This window comes from Camelina sativa, chromosome 5 (genome assembly GCF_000633955.1).
Source record: "Camelina sativa cultivar DH55 chromosome 5, Cs, whole genome shotgun sequence".
NCBI classification, from domain to species: Eukaryota; Viridiplantae; Streptophyta; class Magnoliopsida; order Brassicales; family Brassicaceae; genus Camelina; species Camelina sativa.
This window is the reverse complement of record NC_025689.1, coordinates 21,547,231-21,566,013: the sequence shown is the minus strand read 5'-3', so window position 1 is coordinate 21,566,013 and position 18,783 is coordinate 21,547,231. Positions and strand designations below refer to the sequence as shown.

The following is an 18,783-nucleotide window of genomic DNA, read 5'->3' as shown; positions in this document are numbered from 1 at the left end:
GTATTTTCGGATTTTGATGGCTATTGGCAATGTTATCTCCATAGTCGTACATATCCTCGTATGGGGAACATAAATCTAACTGAAACAAAACCAAAACTAAACAATTGATTAAAAATTAATTGGTTTCTCATCCCATCACTTTTAAAATCAGGTTAGTGTACCTTTTTTATCCATCCATGAGAATAACTCGGATGTCGAGTAACTTCTTTGGAATAAAATCCCCACGTCTATGAAGATAGAACTCTTTTTCACGCTTTTTTTTTCAAGGAGTACAATCCAGTTGCATTGGATCTTGAACCTGAACCTGTTGGAGTAAGCTTGAAGTAAAACTTGGAGATCAAGTCAAGCAAAGAGAAATGGAAATTGGAGATTATATTTAGGAGATATCTAAATATAATAAGAAGCTAAAGAATAAGAAGTTTTCCTTTTAGGATTAAGAAAATATACTTAGGAAGTTATATATATAAGGAGATGCTAAGATGTAGCATAACTTATGAGCTAAGAGTTTTAGAGAGAAAGATATTGAGAGATTGTGAGAGCTTGAAGTTTTGAGTTATTTTTCTTTAAGCTAATAAGAGAGTTATTCTTAAACATCTTTTGTTCTTAATCTTTCTTTCTAAAAACAATATTTGGTATCAGAGCTAGAAGAAACAATGGCAAAGAATGAAGATATTGAGGCTATCACAAGTTCGAAGAAAGAAGGGGGTGGACCTTCGTCAATCAAGTGCCCTATGTTAACCTCTAGCAATTACACCGTTTGGGCTATGCGGATGAGGATCCTTCTCAGGGTGAATAGGGCGTGGGATGTCATAGAAATAGAAGACGATGATGTTGATCTCAACGACATGGCTATGGCTTTGTTGTTCCAGTCAATTCCCGAATCTCCCATCCTTCAAGTTGGCGAGTTAGATAATGCAAAGAAAGTCTAGGAAGCTTTTAAGACAAGACATGTCGGAGCAGATCGAGTCAAAGAAGCTAGGCTACAGATGTTGATGGCAGAATTCGACCGATTGAAGATGAAGGATACAGAGACCATCGATGACTTCATTGGAAAGCTATCAGAGATCTCATCAAAATCAGCTGCTCTAGGAGAAGACATTGAAGAATCCAAGCTTGTTAAGAAATTTCTTAAAAGTCTTCCTCGAAAAAAGTATATCCACATTGTGGCATCGCTTGAACAAGTGTTGGATCTCAACAAAACAAGTTTTGAAGATATTGTGGGACGGTTAAAGACATACGAAGAACGGATCACCGAAGAAGAAGAAACACAAGAAGATCAAAGCAAGCTATTGTATTCAAATTCGGAGTCTCAAGGACCACCAGAAAACCGCGACTTTAATGGAGGATACTATGGAGGATACCGAGGTAGAGGTCGTGGAGGAAGGTTCAGAGGAAGAGGTCGTGGAAGATTCAATGGAACAAGAGACCTGTCCGAAATCTCTTGTTTTCGATGTGACAAATTTGGTCACTATGCCTCAAAGTGCCCTGATCTCTTGCTCAAGTTGCAAGAAACACAAGAAAACAACAACAAAGATATGGAAGAAGCAGATGAGCTCATGATACACGAGGTAGTATTCTTAAATGAAGAAAAGGTGGTGCCAAGCAAATTTGAAACAAGTAATGAAGAAGACAATACTTGGTATCTTGATAATGGGGCTAGCAATCACATGACTGGAAATCGCAGGTATTTCTCCTCTCTGGACAGTACTATCACCGGAAAAGTGAGATTTGGTGATGATTCTCGCATAGACATCAAAGGAAAGGGATCCATCGAGCTTGTTGATATGAATGGCGAAGCAAGAACAATGACTGAGGTATACTACATTCCTGGCTTGAAGAGTGATATCATAAGTCTAGGACAAGCCACTGAAGCAGGTTGTGATGTTAGAATGAAAGGAGACCACCTGATAATGTATGATCGCAACGGAAGACTACTTGTCAAGGCCTCTAGATCAAGAAACCGTTTATACAAGGTGTGCATGAAGATAAATGACACGTTATGCTTGAGCTTAACAGCGATGAGTGATTCTAGTAAGTGGCATGCACGGCTAGGACACATAAATCATGAGACATTGAGGTCAATGGTGGAAAGGGAGCTTGTTGTCGGAACACCTCTTATAAAGTTTGAGAAAGAAATCTGCGGGTCTTGCCTCTTAGGCAAACAAACGAGAAGAGTGTTCCCGAAAGCCTCCTTGTATCGAGCAACAAAGGCACTTGAACTCGTTCATGGTGACTTATGTGGTCCCATCACACCATGTACTACGGCTGGAAATAAGTACATCTTTGTTCTTATAGATGATTACTCGAGGTACATGTGGACGATACTCTTGAAAGAGAAGAGTGATGCATTCGAAAAATTCAAGAAGTTCAAGGCTGTGGTAGAACAAGAATCAGGGGGAAGAATAATGACATTCAGGACGGACAGAGGAGGAGAATTTGTGTCGCATGAGTTTGATTCTTACTGTGCTCTCTCAGGAATTAAGCGACATCTCACAGCTCCGTATACACTACAACAGAATGGTGTTATGGAAAGAAGAAACAGAACCTTATTGGAGATGACCAGAAGCATTATGAAGCACATGGGCGTTCCAAATAGACTGTGGGGAGAAGCAATCAGACACTCGACATACTTGCTAAACAGAGTAGCAACAAGAGCAGTTAAGGAAAGAACTCCATATGAGGCTTTACGAGCCAAGAAACCAAATGTCAATCATCTACGCATATTTGGTTGCATTGCATACGCAAGAGTGGAGACACCACACCTAAGAAAGCTAGATGATAGATCACGAAGACTGGTATACCTAGGAACAGAGCCGGGAACGAAAGCCTATCGACTATTTGATCCTCAAACAAATAAAGTAGTTGTGAGTCGTGATGTGGTCTTCGATGAATCAAGAGGATGGAACTGGAACCAAGGTAGTCAAGAAAAAAGTAGAGCTGGAAGCTTCACAATCCTGCTAGGTGAATTTGGAAATCATGGATTGAGAGGTTTTGATTTGAATGCTACTGGTGTCGCTCACATAACCAATGGTGAAAATTCAGAAACTGCAGAGGTCGAAACTGAAATAGAGGATAATGTTGTTGCAGAACAAGAACCTGCAGAATCGGATTCAGAAGCGAGTAGTGATGATGAAGTGAAGAATGAGGAAGTAGAGGATGGTGGAGAACAAGGACAGTATGTATTGAGAAGATCTGAGAGAGTGGTTACTAAGCCTAAATATCTCAATGATTATGTATTGCTTGCTGAGGAAGAAGGAGAGAGGTTACTATTGTGTTTGAACAATGAGCCTAGAGACTTTACTGAAGCAAAAGATTCCAAGAACTGGCTGCAAGCTTGTGAAGACGAGATACAATCAATCATTAAGAATCGGACTTGGGATCTTGTTGAACTTCCGTATGGAGCAAAGCCTATTGGATTGAAGTGGGTTTTCAAGCTGAAAAGAAACTCGGATGGCACCATAAACAAGCATAAGGCAAGACTGGTCGCAAAGGGTTATGTGCAGAGGTATGGAATTGATTTTGAGGATGTGTTTGCTCCTGTTGCACGAATTGAGACAATTCGTCTCCTCATTAGTCTTGCTGCATCAAGAGGATGGGAAATACATCACCTTGATGTTAAAACAGCGTTTCTTAATGGCGAGCTAAAGGAGACGGTGTATGTCTCACAACCAGAAGGTTTTGTAGTAGAAGGGAGCGAAGACAAAGTTTACAAACTCCGCAAAGCATTATATGGCCTACGACAAGCCCCGAGAGCATGGAATGAAAAGCTTAACCAAGTTCTTAAGGAACTGCAGTTCAGGAAATGCTCGAAAGAACCATCTGTTTATCAAAGAAAGGTGAATCGTGAAGTTCTTCTTGTTGCCGTGTTTGTTGATGATATATTTGTCTCAGGAACAAGTCTGAAGGTCATAGAGAACTTCAAGAAGGAGATAGCGTCAAAATTCGAAATTAGTGATCTGGGGAAATTGACTTACTATCTAGGAATTGAAGTGTGTCAAACACAAGAAGGAATAACTCTGAATCAAGAACGATATGCCTTGAAGATCTTGGAGGAGGCTGGAATGAAAGATTGTAACTCGACACATACACCAATGGAGGAAGGCACAAAGCTGTCAAAGGCGACAGAAGAACCGGATATTGATGGAACGAGTTACAGGAGAATCATAGGATCACTTCGTTATCTGTTAGTTGTTACACACACGTCCTGACCTATCATATTGTGTAGGTGTGTTAAGTCGTTATATGCAATCTCCTAAACAGTCACACGGAGCAGTTATGAAACAATGCCTAAGGTATCTGAAAGGAACTACTACGCTTGGTTTGGTATTTAAGAAGTCAGACTCATTGAGCATGAAGCTTGTTGGTTACAGTGACTGTAGTCACAATGTAGACCCTGATGATGGTAGAAGCACAACAGGACATGTGTTTTATCTAAATGGGAGTTTGATCACCTGGTGCTCGCAGAAACAGGACACAGTGGCGTTATCCTCCTGTGAAGCGGAATTCATGGCTGCAACAGAGGCTGCTAGGCAGGCGATTTGGCTCCAAGAGCTTCTAAGTGAAATCACCGAGCTACCATGTAAGAAGGTGTTAGTCCGGATAGACAACCAATCTGCTATTGCTCTTACTAAGAACCCAGTGTTTCACGGTCGGAGCAAACATATACACACACGGTACCATTTTGTTCGAGAGTGTGTTGAGAACGGGCAAGTCGAAGTTGAGCATGTCCCCGGTGAAGAACAAAAGGCGGATATATTAACTAAGGCTCTAGGGAGGACCAAGTTCAAGGAGATGAGAGAACTCATTGGTGTGAGAGATTTGAGTAAGCATGACTTCAAGCTTAGAAGGGAGAATGTTGGAGTAAGCTTGAAGTAAAACTTGGAGATCAAGTCAAGCAAAGAGAAATGGAAATTGGAGATTATATTTAGGAGATATCTAAATATAATAAGAAGCTAAATAATAAGAAGTTTTCCTTTTAGGATTAAGAAAATATACTTAGGAAGTTATATATATAATGAGATGCTAAGATGTAGCATAACTTATGAGCTAAGAGTTTTAGAGATAAAGATATTGAGAGATTGTGAGAGCTTGAAGTTTTGAGTTATTTTTCTTTAAGCTAATAAGAGAGTTATTCTTAAACATCTTTTGTTCTTAATCTTTCTTTCTAAAAACAATAGAACCATGTAAAATCAGAAGAAAAAAAAAAACAATATGAGATAATGAGAAATGAAATTGAGTAAGGCGTAGCCATGGTTTAGCTTCTCTGATACATTTATGTGAATATGACAAATATGCAAATAAAATGATGTAGAGGGAGATCAACTGACATTTTTTTTTGTTTTGTTAAAGGATCTTCATGGGAGATCAACCAACATAATAGAGATGTAACTATAAAAGGGAGGAAGATGAAAATTTTAGAACACAAAACGATGGAAAGGGAGAGAACATATATAAGAAATTGAGTTGATTGGGAGTTAAATAGGAGACTAAATAGTTTGAAAACGGGAAAACGGCCAAAATATACCCTAACAATTTTTCGTTAGTTTTTTCATACCTCAACTTTGATACCATGCAAATTATCGTCTCAACTCAAAATTAATTCAAATTTCCTATCTGAACTCCATCAAGAAAATGATTTTTTTTTCTTTAAATTTTTAAAGTGAGATCGAAGAAGAAGAAGGATGGAAGTGTTTTTATATATTTTTTTTTTACATTGACAGTTATTTTTTTTCTCTTTTATTTTTGTTATTAGTGAATTTTTAATTAAAATATCAAAATTAATCATATGTGGCACATTTCTATTGGTCAAGAGACTTGTGTTTTATAGTATAAAGGAAATGATGTATGAAATATACAAAATAGAACTTATATAAGACAAATTTAAGTAATAAAACTAAATATGAAAGAACAGTCAATTAACAAAATCAAATATATTAACAAATATGACATTTATTTATTGCTATATTGTACATACATGTGTATGTGAAAAGTGTATATATATACATTACATGTAAGGAGAATAAAATAAAATAACAAAGATGGGGAAAACTCTAATATGCTTTTTCTTCTTATTTTTCTTTTCTATCCAGAAAATAGACACTATTCTTGTATTTAGGAAATTTAATATTGCAATTTGGAATCATCTTTCAGGTAACAAAAAAACTTATGGTCAATTGTAGACAGGGCCAAGATGAAGCGTCCAACATTTTTTTTCTTCCCTCCAATGTTGAATGGACGATTTACTTCACTGTTTACCCAAGAACTTTGATATGGTGCAACATATGGAAGGTAATTCATTTTAAAGTTTATTTCTTTCACATTCTTCGTGTGTCTAATGTTGCTACAATATTTTCTTATTTAAAATACATATCATTCAGGACCCGCTTATGTGCAACATGCACATTTTAACGCATTTATCGGGAATGAAAGCTTTATACATGATGTATGTGGAGGTAGAAAGCCTAATTTATGTTTGTGGCAAACACAAGAAAATGGAGTATATTTACAAAATAATGCAGTCGGAAACTTTAAACTTATCTTTAAATGGGATACAAATAGTTCGACAAATATTTTATTCTAATTAAATATTTTTTCTTAAGAAATGTTATTAGTTTACCAATATCTCATATATTATATATATAATAAAATGCATTGAGAGTTTAAACAAAGTGCACCACTAATTATTTACCATATTTTACTTGGTTTTAAACAAAAACTGTCTCCTTTAAAAGAACTTTAATTACTTTATTTACATTTTTTTTTGGTATTCTTATTTACATTTTATTTGGTTCGTAAACAAAATGCACCACTATCAATAATTATGATGATTGGTAAAATGTGTTGTTGTTTGATGATAACTGTAACGTGAATAGCTAAAGCTCCTTACCTTATATGGGCTGCACCGCGCTGAATGATACTATATAATAAGAGTTGGTTAAGGCGAGAGCTACTTTCATCGCAACAACTTTTATGTGCTTACACAGTGTAAATGTGTTATTGTTTGATTGAGAATAAAACTTTATTTTATTCATGTTGAAAATAAAATAAAAATATAGAAAAATTAATGGACATTGAAATTTACATTATTTTATTTTCATGTCAGCAGATCCCTTTTCCACTTTCAGTCTATGAACCACCTTCTTTAACGAGCTTCACGTCATTTCACTAGGTCCGTGAGTCCACAAATACCTGACAGTCGATTTGCTACATTTGGAAAGCTTTAAAGTCTTATTTACCGTCCTAATTATATGACTAAAACACACAAAAAATAGCTAGGTAACATATGTATTTAATTTAACCAGAGACTAGATTTTAACCCGTGGTATACCAAGTGTATTAAATTTTAATTATTATATATATTTTATATTATTTTTTTTGTTAAATATTGGATGTTTTATAAATAAAAGAATAACTAAATTTCCCTACCGTTTGTGTGGCTAAATATTTTTATTAATATTTTAACCCGTCATATACTTCATGGTTATTTGTTTATTACATTTTTTTTTGTTTAGTACGTGTTGAGATTCTATTTTGATTTTTAATTATTATAACAAAAATAAGGGATCTAAATACATAGTAAGTCATTTATATGCTATAATTTTTTTTTAACTCTGGATTTATTATTATTGATTGCAAATTATGAGAACTATTACATATGATTCTACCATGAACAATTCCTCCGACCCTATTAGATTCACTACATATACTCTTGCTCTCCTGGCTCCATGTTCTTGATGAACACCTCCTCCTTCTCTATGCTCACCTTCAGTTGTATGTAGAATCACAGCGAACAGTGATAATTATGCATCACTGGAGATCGTCTGTAAATTTGCCTCCATTAATCTGCACAAATAATAAATCGCATTATCCGGGGCTAGACCCTCAGACCTCCTGGTGTAGAAGCATTAATGAACCCTAGGCCAACCATTGGGCCAAGGGGGTTTCCACAAACGCTATGATTAAGTCAAATTTTTTCCTAATGATTTAATTATTTTACGCAATCTTAGTTGGATCAATTTAATTTTTATATGTCAAATATTCTAATATTAATAGTATTGATAAATAATAAAATAAGGATTTAACCCGTGTTAGCATAAATGATATTTATTAATTCCAACATGTCCTTTTTATAATTCATCTACTATATAACCATATTATATAGTATTTGAAATTTTTTTAATTTTACATATTCGTAATATTTTAAAATTTTATTAAGTTTATATATATATATATATGAATTATAATATTTAAATAAATATGAATCGAAGTTTTTCTTACGTTAAGAATCAAAGCTCACAGGTTTTGGAAAACAAAATAGAAATCAAATTGTTGTTTTCTTTGTTTGCAAAGGATTTAAAGATAGAATATCTTCAATACACAATAGAAGTTGTTGTTAAATATATCATAGTTTTTTTTTACATAATGATCCTGCTGTATTTTTTTAGTTGGAATGGTTTTTAAAATATTTAGAAAACAAAATCTGAATTAATGCTATTTTTGGAAAAAAAAAAATTGAAATTAACTTTGTAAATAAGTTTTTAAATAAATACAAATAAAAAGATAAAACTCAAAACATACTTAAAAATGTATATATAGATAAACCGACCGGTAGCACGCCTCTCAGGAAAAATCCAGCCTTCGACTAACCGGTTAATGTGCAACAAAAGTAGTCTGCCTTGTGTTCGAAGCAATCAAAAATAATTATGTTGTATTCACCCATCTTCTTATAACTAAAAGAGAAGTACAAGTTAGAAAATGTCCAAAATCAGTAATTTTGTTACTGAAATTATTCCTTTTGACGAAATAATAAAATTTGTCTTAAAAAAAAATTGTTTTTATTTTCGGCAGGAGATTCCAACACCACTGCTCGATCCACCGGTGCAATCAACAGTGTTTGGATTCAGCAACAGTAACTAGATTATGTCCAAACTTCCTGAGCCACCAGAGTAAACACAAGCATTGCAACTTGTTTCAAGAAGTGATGTCGTTCTATATTTATCTTCTCCACCAACCACGGGCATAGCCACTCCTGGTTTCGCCGGATTCTTGAAATCCTCTCTGTACGTTCTTCCTAAAACACCCTCCGCGTTCTTGGACAACTTCAAGAACCGGAACTGAACCTCAAGATGAGCAAAACAGTCATTCTCCGGTGTCCCGTATTTATGGATTATGTTGTCTTCCTTTGTTACTGGAACCACGTTGACCCAAATCTCTGCAATGTCTTGTAACGTGACCAACACGGAGTTTATGTCTGAGGTTCTCTCGATCTTTATATAGTCTCCTGAAGAAATCCACACAGATGCATCTCCTTTTGGTAAAGAGATCTCTTTTCCCTCGAAGGAAAAACGGAGGCGGTCGACTTGGTCGTCCCATTTTGCAGCCTTTGTGGCCTCGAGTGAGAAGGTTTTGCTGTTGGAGCCGAAGATCAGACCCAAGGATTGGATCCATGTGAAGTCTCTGCTACGTCCAGAAGGTCGCAGACCAATGAAACGTGCATTGACTTGGAAGTCAACGTCGGAGACAAGTGCGAAATGCTCATCGCGTTGGCCGTGAAAGTAGAAGACAACACCATCTCCGCCGATGAAACGTGGGTCTAAGCATGCTGATCCTTTTCCATTGCAATTAGGTTTCCGATCTGTTACGGTAAATTAAATGATATTATACTTTCATCGTTTAAGTTAAGAAAATTTTATTACAAGTGGTGTTTTAGTTTTTTTTTTCACATGTTAAAATACTACGTAAATATCTACTGTATATTTTATATGTGTATTTGTCTTTCTAATTAATAAGCTAAAAAGTTTAGATTAATTTAAAAAATCTCTATTAGAAATATAGTGACTGTGAGAAAAAATGTCTTAAAATGGGACTTATTACGAAATGTTATGAGTATTGTTACATACTTCGGCAAGTAGCTTTGCATATAGGGTTAAAGCAATCGATGATGCAGGCCTTGGAGCTTCCTGCTGGAGGGGAAAACGAAGGGCATTGCTTTGGACAAGTTTGCTTCTTAAGGAAACATGGGCTCTTCCTTTGGAAACATGTCTTTGTTTCCGCCGCTGCTTCGAGTTGTACGTTGAACGTAAATGCATAGAGCGTCACCACCAATCCAACGTAAAACCCGGTTTTTAGATCTTCATTGTTTTACTTCTCTCTTGGGAAATTAATTTATTGTATCCCAAATGTGATCTCCTTTTATAGAAAGCATGCATGCTTGTCAAGTTGGAATTTTCATAGTTAGGAACAATTTAATTCATTTGAAAGTTTTATGTATACACACCGACACAAACACACACACGTTACTTTCTTCTAAACCAAATTTGAATATATTTATTGTAAAGTCAATCCTCTAAGATGTGTGTATTGTTTCGATGGTGGTGACAATACTACGTCGAGTGGTTATTTTATTTATTCAATATACTAGTAGATCCATCTAAACTTATACATTTTACAATTTTAATACTTTGATCTAATAATGTTATCATTTCATGTCGATCACTTTTGTGAATAGCGATAGATAAATCTTTTGGAATTGACAATCTTGAATCCCTTAACAAAAAACAATATTATTACGTTTCATTTTATTGGAGCACTTATCTTATTTTATCTGTTAATACGTGCAAATGACACGGCGTCATTGGGTAAGGTACTTCGCAACTATGCACATGTTCGTGTATGCGTAATCGCGGATCTAGGGTCAAAGATATTAGTTTACTATTGAAGTGGAACTACACCAAATCTAATTTAAGCACTTCTTTATTTGCTATTCCATATGTATAATAATCTTAAGATTTGATATATCTTAATCGTATAAGCCAAAGTTTAAATTAGAAAAATCAAACTCATAAAGTTTTAAAAGAGATATAGTCAAACATTCTAACGTATTGTTTACAACGTCGATTATTTTGTTGCAAAATTGATAACATAAATTTATTTTCGTATATCGGATTCAGAATCTGAATTTAAGTAGGGCAAGTGTATATATGTTATAGTTCCACTTACTTGGAGTCAATGTTTTTTTTCTTTTCAAAATGGCATGTGCTATTCTTGTTGACTATATATATATATTAAAGTTGATGGTTAAGTTAGACGTTTGGCAATCGTTTGACTCCCTTCATTGATTTTACGTCTCTCTTGCGAAATGAATAATTGTATTTGTATCCCAAATGAGATCTCCTTTTATAGAAAAGCATGTATGCTTGGCAAGTTGGAAATTTCTTATTTAAAAACAATTTAGTATTTTCGTCGTAAGTTAGATTTATGAATACACCGACACAAACACACACACGTTACTTTCTTCCAAACCAAAGTATCCCTATAAATTAATAGAAAAACATTTTGTTGAGAATGTTGATGTGTCGTTGCCAAAGCGATTTGAACATTTAATTGCAATTAAACATCTCAAAGTAAACATATTTATAAAAATAAATTTTCTAATTTATTAAATATATCATTAAAATATATAAGGAAATCTTTATTTTATTATTATTTACATAAATATATCATTAAAATATCTAAAGTAATGCTTTTTCTATTAGTTTTTTTAAATGAAAGACTTTATCAACTATTTAAAAAAGAAAATATAGTTAATAATTTAAATATCATTTTCATAACATATTTAATTAATAGTATAAATTACATTTCATAAACTATTAAAAAACTTATTCATCTATTTAACTTTTTGAAATACAAAATTTATTCTCCGATTTTAAAAAATTTGATGACTATTCAAGTATTTTCTTTGTTTAACAATAAGTGTCATTTTAACATATTTCATACAAATTAAGAAAATATTAAAATATACATATATGTCTTTATTTAATAAATGTTTAATTGGTTAATTTAGTCATAGATTAAGGGTAAAAATCTAATAAAAAATATACATTGAAAATATAAAATAGTGCACTGGGGAAATATAAAATAAAAATAAAATTCTAAAATAACACTCTTTATGTAATAAAGAAAGTATATATTAAAAATAAATTATGTAAATTGTGTTACAGTAATTCTGTATAATGTCGTTGTAATTACTCTTTAAAATTAATGGAAATCTGATTTACTGAAAAAAGATTAAAAATAAATTATTACAATAATCTTAAAAATAAATAACATTATCACAATTATCATAATAATTAACATTATTTACATAAAATAATTAAATATAAATTTAAATAAAATAAAAAATTATGTGTAAAATTATTAATATAACATTTTAAATTTCAAATAGTAATTTTACTTCTAATAATTTTATTTGGTCAATTTTTCCCGTATATAATGCAGATTGTTATCTAATAATATTGTAAAGTCAATTTTCTAAGATACGTGTATGTGTATCGTTTCGATGGTGGCGCTATTTCATCGAGTTAATTTTAAATATTTAATTTGCTAGTTGAATTAATGTACTTTAATATTAGGTATAAATTCTATAGGATAAACATGAACTATTAAATTATATAATAGTTTTTGAAAAATTCTATACATATTGAAATTGTGAAATCGAAATAATATATAATCATGTCTAAATTAATGCTATCTAAAGTGGGCATTAAATAGAAAGAAAAAAACGGTGAAGTGGGCATTTTCTCCGAATCAGATTCACAAAATTATCACACATTCGTGTGCCTCTTAGTCTTAGCTTGCCTTTTTATTTTGATTTGCATTTAGATTACCGGATTACGTACGCATTGTCAAAAGAAGTTTAGCTCACTAATCTTTCCTACTCGGTTTACACAATGTTGACCTTTTACTCGCATTAGACTATAGATAGACATACACACTAATCAATTAATGTAACTACAACAATGAGAGTTGTATCCAATGCAGTGTCGAAATTTTCCAAATCTCAAATATTAAACAATCAGTCAGCGGAGGAAACTGCTTTTTGGAGAAAACATTGTTGTAGTATGCAATGATCCCTACAACAAAATTATATGAAGTGAAGAACACGACGTGGGTATGACATTAATTGGATGCACAATCTCGCTCCTCTAAAGACGGACAACTTTAGTTTAAAAAATCAAATACACAATTGAATAGTTTGTGCTGTCACCATGTAAGATTTTTGGGGTCATCGACATGCCTATATAATTCATTTCTGTCTCGAGATAAGATATTGCAGGGTTCTATGCTTATAGAGGGGAAAGGCCCAAAGTACTATCGATGTGGAAGTCTTTATTACAAGATACTTTTGATAGTTCCACCATACTGACAAAAGGTCGTACTCGACACATTACTAACATATACATGACTTAACAAAAGGTCCCTAAACCCAAAACAACATTACAACTTTTGTCACCGTATGTAAGACCTTAAAACGTTTATAGACTGTAGTGTCTGTTCCACGCTTACGCATTCACCACAGCTCCTCCTACACAAACAAAACATCACAAACAATAAGTTGAAAGAAAGCTACCCACTTGCATAACCATCATATTTAAATATATAAATCTGTATATGGAGCTATACCGTTGGGGTGGAGAACTTGACCGGTGAAGTAGGAAGAGCAGTGGTTACAAGCCAAGAAAACATACGAAGGTGCAACCTCAACTGGCTGACCCGCTCGTTTCATCGGAACCTCAGACCCGAAATTCTTAATCTTTTCCTCATTGAAGGAGGCTGGGATAAGCGGAGTCCATATCGGACCAGGCGCCACACCATTGACACGGATTCCTTTCTCAGCAAGCTGAAGTGCAAGACCTCGAGTAAACGCCACAATGGCTCCTTTTGTAGCAGTGTAGTCCAGAAGTGAAGCGTTTCCCTTGTAGGCGTTCACTGATGTGGTGTTGATGATGCTACTTCCTTCCTTCATATATTTTAACGCATGCCTACAAAAAAAAAAAAATCAATTACCTTCACACGTATATGTGTACCAAAACTTGCACGTGTTTGTTACCTTGTGAGGAAGAAGTAAGAGAATATGTTTGTACGGAAGACTCGCTCAAGTCTAGGCTCATCAATCTCTTCGATCGAGCTGCTCTCGTACTGCTCTGCTGCGTTATTGATCAAAACATCAATACGTCCAAAGGCGTTAACGACCTCATCAACGACCCTTTTGCAGTTCTCGTCGAATCCTAAGTCAGTGGGAATAGCGATTGGTTCCTTAGCATCCGATGTTTTTGCCTTCTTCAACATTTGTAAAGTCTCTTGCGCATCTTTCTCCTCTTGACCCTTCACATAAGTGAAAGCTACAGTGGCACCTTCGAGTGCAAAACAGTATCCCACTGCTCGACCAATCCCGGAGTCTCCACCAGTTATCAACGCCACTTTGCCCTGATTGTACATTCATTTGTTATCTAAATATGTATCAAATATATAATTATGAACATGGCTCTTATAAAAGAGTTACGAATATGTCATATTTTGATATCAAACTAATGAAACTACAGGTTATAAAGATAATTACACGAAGCTTGTTGGAGGGTTGGTAGTCTGAGCTAGAGAATTGTGGGGTTGTTTCCATGACGTGTTCCTTGCCAGGTTGGGCATGTTGTCTTTGTTTCTCAGACGCCATCGCTCTTACGCACAAAAGCTGAGGTAATCTTCTATTCTGAGGTAGAGGTTTCTTGGTTTTGTTTGGAATTTGAGCTAACAAAAGCGTAACGTTCGATGATAAGACTCTCGACGAAGTGAACACTCGACACAACCCGTTCATGGCCATATATACATGCACACACGTTACATGGAAGCTAGAATATATCTCAACATGGGTTATGACACGTAGCAGATTAAGGAACATGAACTGCCAGAGGATGATACACGTGTTGGTGAGTGGAACCGGATTTGTGGTAAACCATAAACGGTGATCCGTGTGACATGGACAAAAATTGTTTCTCATTCACACACTAATTTGTTAGAAATATTTATTTTATTTAATATGATCAGATTATATCTTACTAGTTCTTTTTTTTTTTGGGTAATTGTATTTGTTCTTTTGCATGCATGACACGTGAAGAGGATGTGCATTAATACACGTCGTCTTTTGGCAAAACGAAACCTCCTCTTTGCCAAGTGTTAGCGACTTTAACAGATCTTATCAAGAACGGCTAATTTTAGAGCTGAAGATACTATAAACAAATAGAGTACATGTCCAACAAAATTACATTCTCTTTGCCTTTACCTGATCTCTAACTCTCTACTTTTATTACCAGAAGAATAAGAATAAGAAATTGTGTGTGAAGAGGAATGGTCTTGATTACCAAGATGTCTATATCCATCTACATCATTCGTCTTCTCATTTTCTCCTTGATTTCCACATGTGTTATCTGCAACCGTAAACGCTCTTAACCTCTCTCTCTTAGTGTAGTTTATGTACTGTATAAACTTGTACTTGAAATTTATACGTGTTTAGACTTTACATATGTGTATAATAGTAGTTGGTTGGGTCATTGGTACTTGGTGATTAGAGTTCATGATATTGGAGTTACAATTGATGTAATCTTTCTCATATATGGATCCTTTTTTGTTGTGTTTGTGTTATTGTAGAGGCGGAGGATAATCTTCTTCAAGGCCTAAACAGCCACCGAACTGCTCAAAAAGTTCCACCTTTTACAAAGAACGAGAAGGCTGATTGTGTGGCCGATGAGATCGCCGACAAGCTCGAAGATCAACCATGCACAAACCACTCCACAGCAGGCACGGTTACTCCTGGCTCGGTCCCTCCGCAGTTAACTAACTACCAAGACATTCTTTCTGAGTGTAAAATCGACCCAAGCACTACCCGTGACGGATTGATCTTACCAGTTTGTATCCCTAACCGGATACCTACTCTGGCTTTAACTAATTACACACAAACCGGTTATGCTAAGTATCTGAACGATTCGAGGTATGTTGGGGCTGGTGTTGGGTCGGAGAAAGAGTGGATGGTGGTTGTGTTGACCACAAGCACTCCAAGTGGAAGTTTTACTGCTGGTAAGGCGAGCTCTGCTGGTAAGGCGACGTCTGTGAGAGTGATGACTGGTTTAGTACTAATTGGCTTGTTGTTTAGTTGCCTTGTTCTTTTCTAAGCGTACTGATGCTTGTGTTTTGTTTGAAGACTCTTTTTGTTTCTCTTTTACGCTTTGTGTTTTGAACGGATAGCATAAAACAACACATCGTATTTACAAATTACAAGGCATAACAAAATTAAGTCCATAACATGATGTCAAATTAAAAAATATATATATATATTTGCCTGGCAGAAGCTTTACTATGATGCCTGAACACTTGAACAGAACAACAATATAAAGCCAGTTTCATCGCAACTTAGAGTAATATGTTATTTTTGTGGTAAGTTAACAAGAAGATGAATCTTGTTGACAAGGTAGTTCTCCTATCTATGAAACAAAGATACCAGGTGGTAAATTCGGGGGTAAAGTTTTGGTTGATAGTGAATTTTGAAGATGCTATCACAGAACTTATGCCCCTCCAGAACCCAAACTTTTGAACAGTAAGTACAAGACAGTTTTGTCCCCAAGGCAATTCAATCGGCCGCAGCACAATACAAAGTAAAAACAGTCCAAATTTTTCCAACCATATCATATCTCCGATCTGTTTTTAATCAGGCATAATAATTAAGTTTCCAAGTTTACGAAGCAACATCAACTATTCAACAACTTTTCTAATGGCAATGAAGCTAACAACAAAAACAAAATCCTACATAACCTGCAATGATTCTAGCTTTACTTTAAAGCTCCAACAAATCCATCTCCATTTGTTATTTCTGTTTAGTCTTCGTAGTACAGCTTCTTCACTACACCCTCAAGTACACCATCTGCTCCAAAATTACCGTTAAATTCTTCATTGCTCACAGGACCCGGAAGCTGAAAGGAGATGGTGAAGTGGCCTGGAGGGCATAAGTTCTGTGTTAGCATTTTGAAGATCTGATTGTTTTTGCAAACTGTCATCTCCCCCGTAGTTGTTGTTCCCTTTATCTGAATCTTACCGTCTGGTTCTATTTCACAGCTGAAGTCCTCTGCATGTTCAACATGTCACATTCAGTAGAAGACAAGTAAAAGCACAAGATACATATACTCTTTGTTCATTCAGAACAAATATCTTTCACAAGATTCGAACTAGAAATCTAGAAACAATAATTTGGCATGTCAATTGTAAAGATATGGAAACACCAGGTAATGAAACACGAAGATGAGTTCAGACTTACTCTCATCTCTTGAAACACCAGGTAATGAAACACGAAAGTAGTACGAGTCCTCGGATTCAGCAATATCAACCAAACCAATCGTTGGTCCAATCTTCCCCATGGCTGCACTTCCCGTAAGAGCAACTCCGGTTTTCGTTTGACTGATAAGGCTATTAAACTCTGGAGTTGATTCAGAAGGCAGAAATATCATTGCTGGCCCTCCTACTCTCTCTACATTCTCATTCGCCCTGTTACTCGACATGGATGCATGAGTTACTGGACCGATGTAAGGCAAACTGTTCAATGGAGTCACTTCAAGAAACTGTGGGTTCCTTGTGTTTTCCGGGTAACTGTTGTTCTCCCTCATCCCGTTTTGACCACTTGAAGACCTGAAGAAACAACAATTCCTTTTATTATACACTAACACTAGACTCTGATCTGCTACCAAACATAACCAATTGCCAAAAACTACAAAAAATATATATATATATATATATATATATAACAGTAGTTGCTGCTATTGACTAAAAAGGCTAAATCTTGAGGTATTATGAGGCTATTGAACCAAAGAAACAAGAGGTAAACAGAATCCGTAATGCTTAATGCTTACCAAACAATGGCAATGGTTAGATTCAATAGGCAAGTAAAGTCTTTGTGATCTATAACCACTATCCCTAATGCTTACTAGTATCCATAAAAACGAAACCTTTGTATACTTTTATGACCACAAACGAAGAGCCAACCTAATGTATAACAGGGGTTTAGCTAAGAACGAAGATCAGACATGAAGATTCTATAAAAAAAAAAAATCATACCTTTTTAGACTAAATTTCAAGTTTTGAATCTTAAATCTAAACAAGTTTGGTCAAAATTCCAATTTCGATGGTGTTGGCTGTCGGCCACACAAGCATTTCATCAAAGCTTAAGGCTTTGAGCCAAAAATAACCTAATCAGTTAAAATGGGACAAATCCCCTAAAGAAAATTTTAAATCTTTCACAAAGAACGAACCAAAATACAAAAATCTGGGTTATACACGAGCAAGAGCAGAAACTAAATTGACCAATTTTTTCAAAGAAAATTTTACCTCATCGGAGAGTGGTTTCAGAAGTTGCCGGAGAAGCTTTGTTGGGTTATTTTTTTTATAATTTTATTTTCTCTCTTTAAGAAGAAGAACCCAAAAAAGGGGAGAGAATAACCGGCACGTGGCCCAATCACAATTGAGTAAGTGAATTCCCAATTTACCCTTTTTTCTTGAAGAGTCCCTTTTACTTGAGAGTCGCTTTCTGTGTTCCTCTGATGAAAACAAATTCACTTAGTAGAACCCTAAATTACACTTCTGGTTAGTAACATTTTCATCTCAATTTCAGCTTGTTTACTTACAATTTGTGTTTCTACTGTTTCAATTTCTATAATCTCGTTAAAAGGTTTCGTGTTTTTTTCCATGATTCTTCCCTCATTATTTTGATGCGAATTTGGTTGCATGTTTAAAATTTTCAATTTCACTATTAAAGCTTCTATCTTTTTGATAGAACACTCATAAAGAATCAACCTTTTTTTTGATTTTCTATGTTGTTTCTTTAGGGTATGAGTGATACAATGTGTGAGTTAGCAGCTGGAAAACAAGAAGAAAGAGTGTTGATTTCACTTGACATTGAAGACGACAAGTTGT

At 34.8% G+C, this 18,783-nt stretch overlaps 5 protein-coding genes and 1 pseudogene across 6 annotated transcripts in view; 3 read left to right on the top strand and 3 right to left on the bottom strand.

Moving 5' to 3' along the window:
* LOC104789462 lies at window positions 6,039-6,580 on the top strand (annotated as a pseudogene).
* Window positions 8,691-10,137, bottom strand: LOC104789461 (the record flags this gene model as incomplete). The annotated part of the gene is made up of 2 exons (XM_019245350.1): window positions 8,691-9,634; window positions 9,900-10,137. Coding segments are annotated over 2 exons (960 nt in total), but the record flags the coding sequence as incomplete, so codon positions are not given.
* On the bottom strand, window positions 13,130-14,668 carry LOC104787353 (glucose and ribitol dehydrogenase homolog 1). Its single transcript, XM_010512925.2, has 4 exons — window positions 14,399-14,668; window positions 13,889-14,265; window positions 13,462-13,820; window positions 13,130-13,363 (listed from the first exon to the last, which is right to left on the bottom strand). Exons 1-4 carry the CDS (start codon window positions 14,651-14,653, stop codon window positions 13,341-13,343), a joined length of 1,014 nt encoding a protein of 337 aa, XP_010511227.1. The 5' UTR covers window positions 14,654-14,668; the 3' UTR covers window positions 13,130-13,340.
* On the top strand, window positions 15,028-16,098 carry LOC104787352 (uncharacterized GPI-anchored protein At5g19250-like). Its single transcript, XM_010512924.2, has 2 exons — window positions 15,028-15,265; window positions 15,478-16,098. The coding sequence occupies exons 1-2, from the start codon at window positions 15,178-15,180 to the stop codon at window positions 15,996-15,998; spliced, it is 609 nt and encodes a 202-aa protein (XP_010511226.1). The 5' UTR covers window positions 15,028-15,177; the 3' UTR covers window positions 15,999-16,098.
* LOC104787351 (alpha-crystallin domain-containing protein 22.3) lies at window positions 16,478-18,277 on the bottom strand. The gene is made up of 3 exons (XM_010512923.2): window positions 18,199-18,277; window positions 17,135-17,502; window positions 16,478-16,945 (listed from the first exon to the last, which is right to left on the bottom strand). Exons 1-3 carry the CDS (start codon window positions 18,201-18,203, stop codon window positions 16,698-16,700), a joined length of 621 nt encoding a protein of 206 aa, XP_010511225.1. The 5' UTR covers window positions 18,204-18,277; the 3' UTR covers window positions 16,478-16,697.
* Window positions 18,389-18,783, top strand: part of LOC104787350 (increased DNA methylation 2-like) — a 2,701-nt gene continuing 2,306 nt past the window's right edge. Inside the window, exons 1-2 of one of the 2 annotated variants that reach the window (XM_010512921.2) lie at window positions 18,389-18,453; window positions 18,696-18,779. In XM_010512921.2, the coding sequence (XP_010511223.2) occupies window positions 18,699-18,779 (81 nt within the window). In that variant the 5' untranslated portion in view covers window positions 18,389-18,453; window positions 18,696-18,698. Of the gene's footprint in view, window positions 18,454-18,695 lie in introns of both variants that reach the window. The other variant, XM_019245995.1, reaches the window with a different exon arrangement.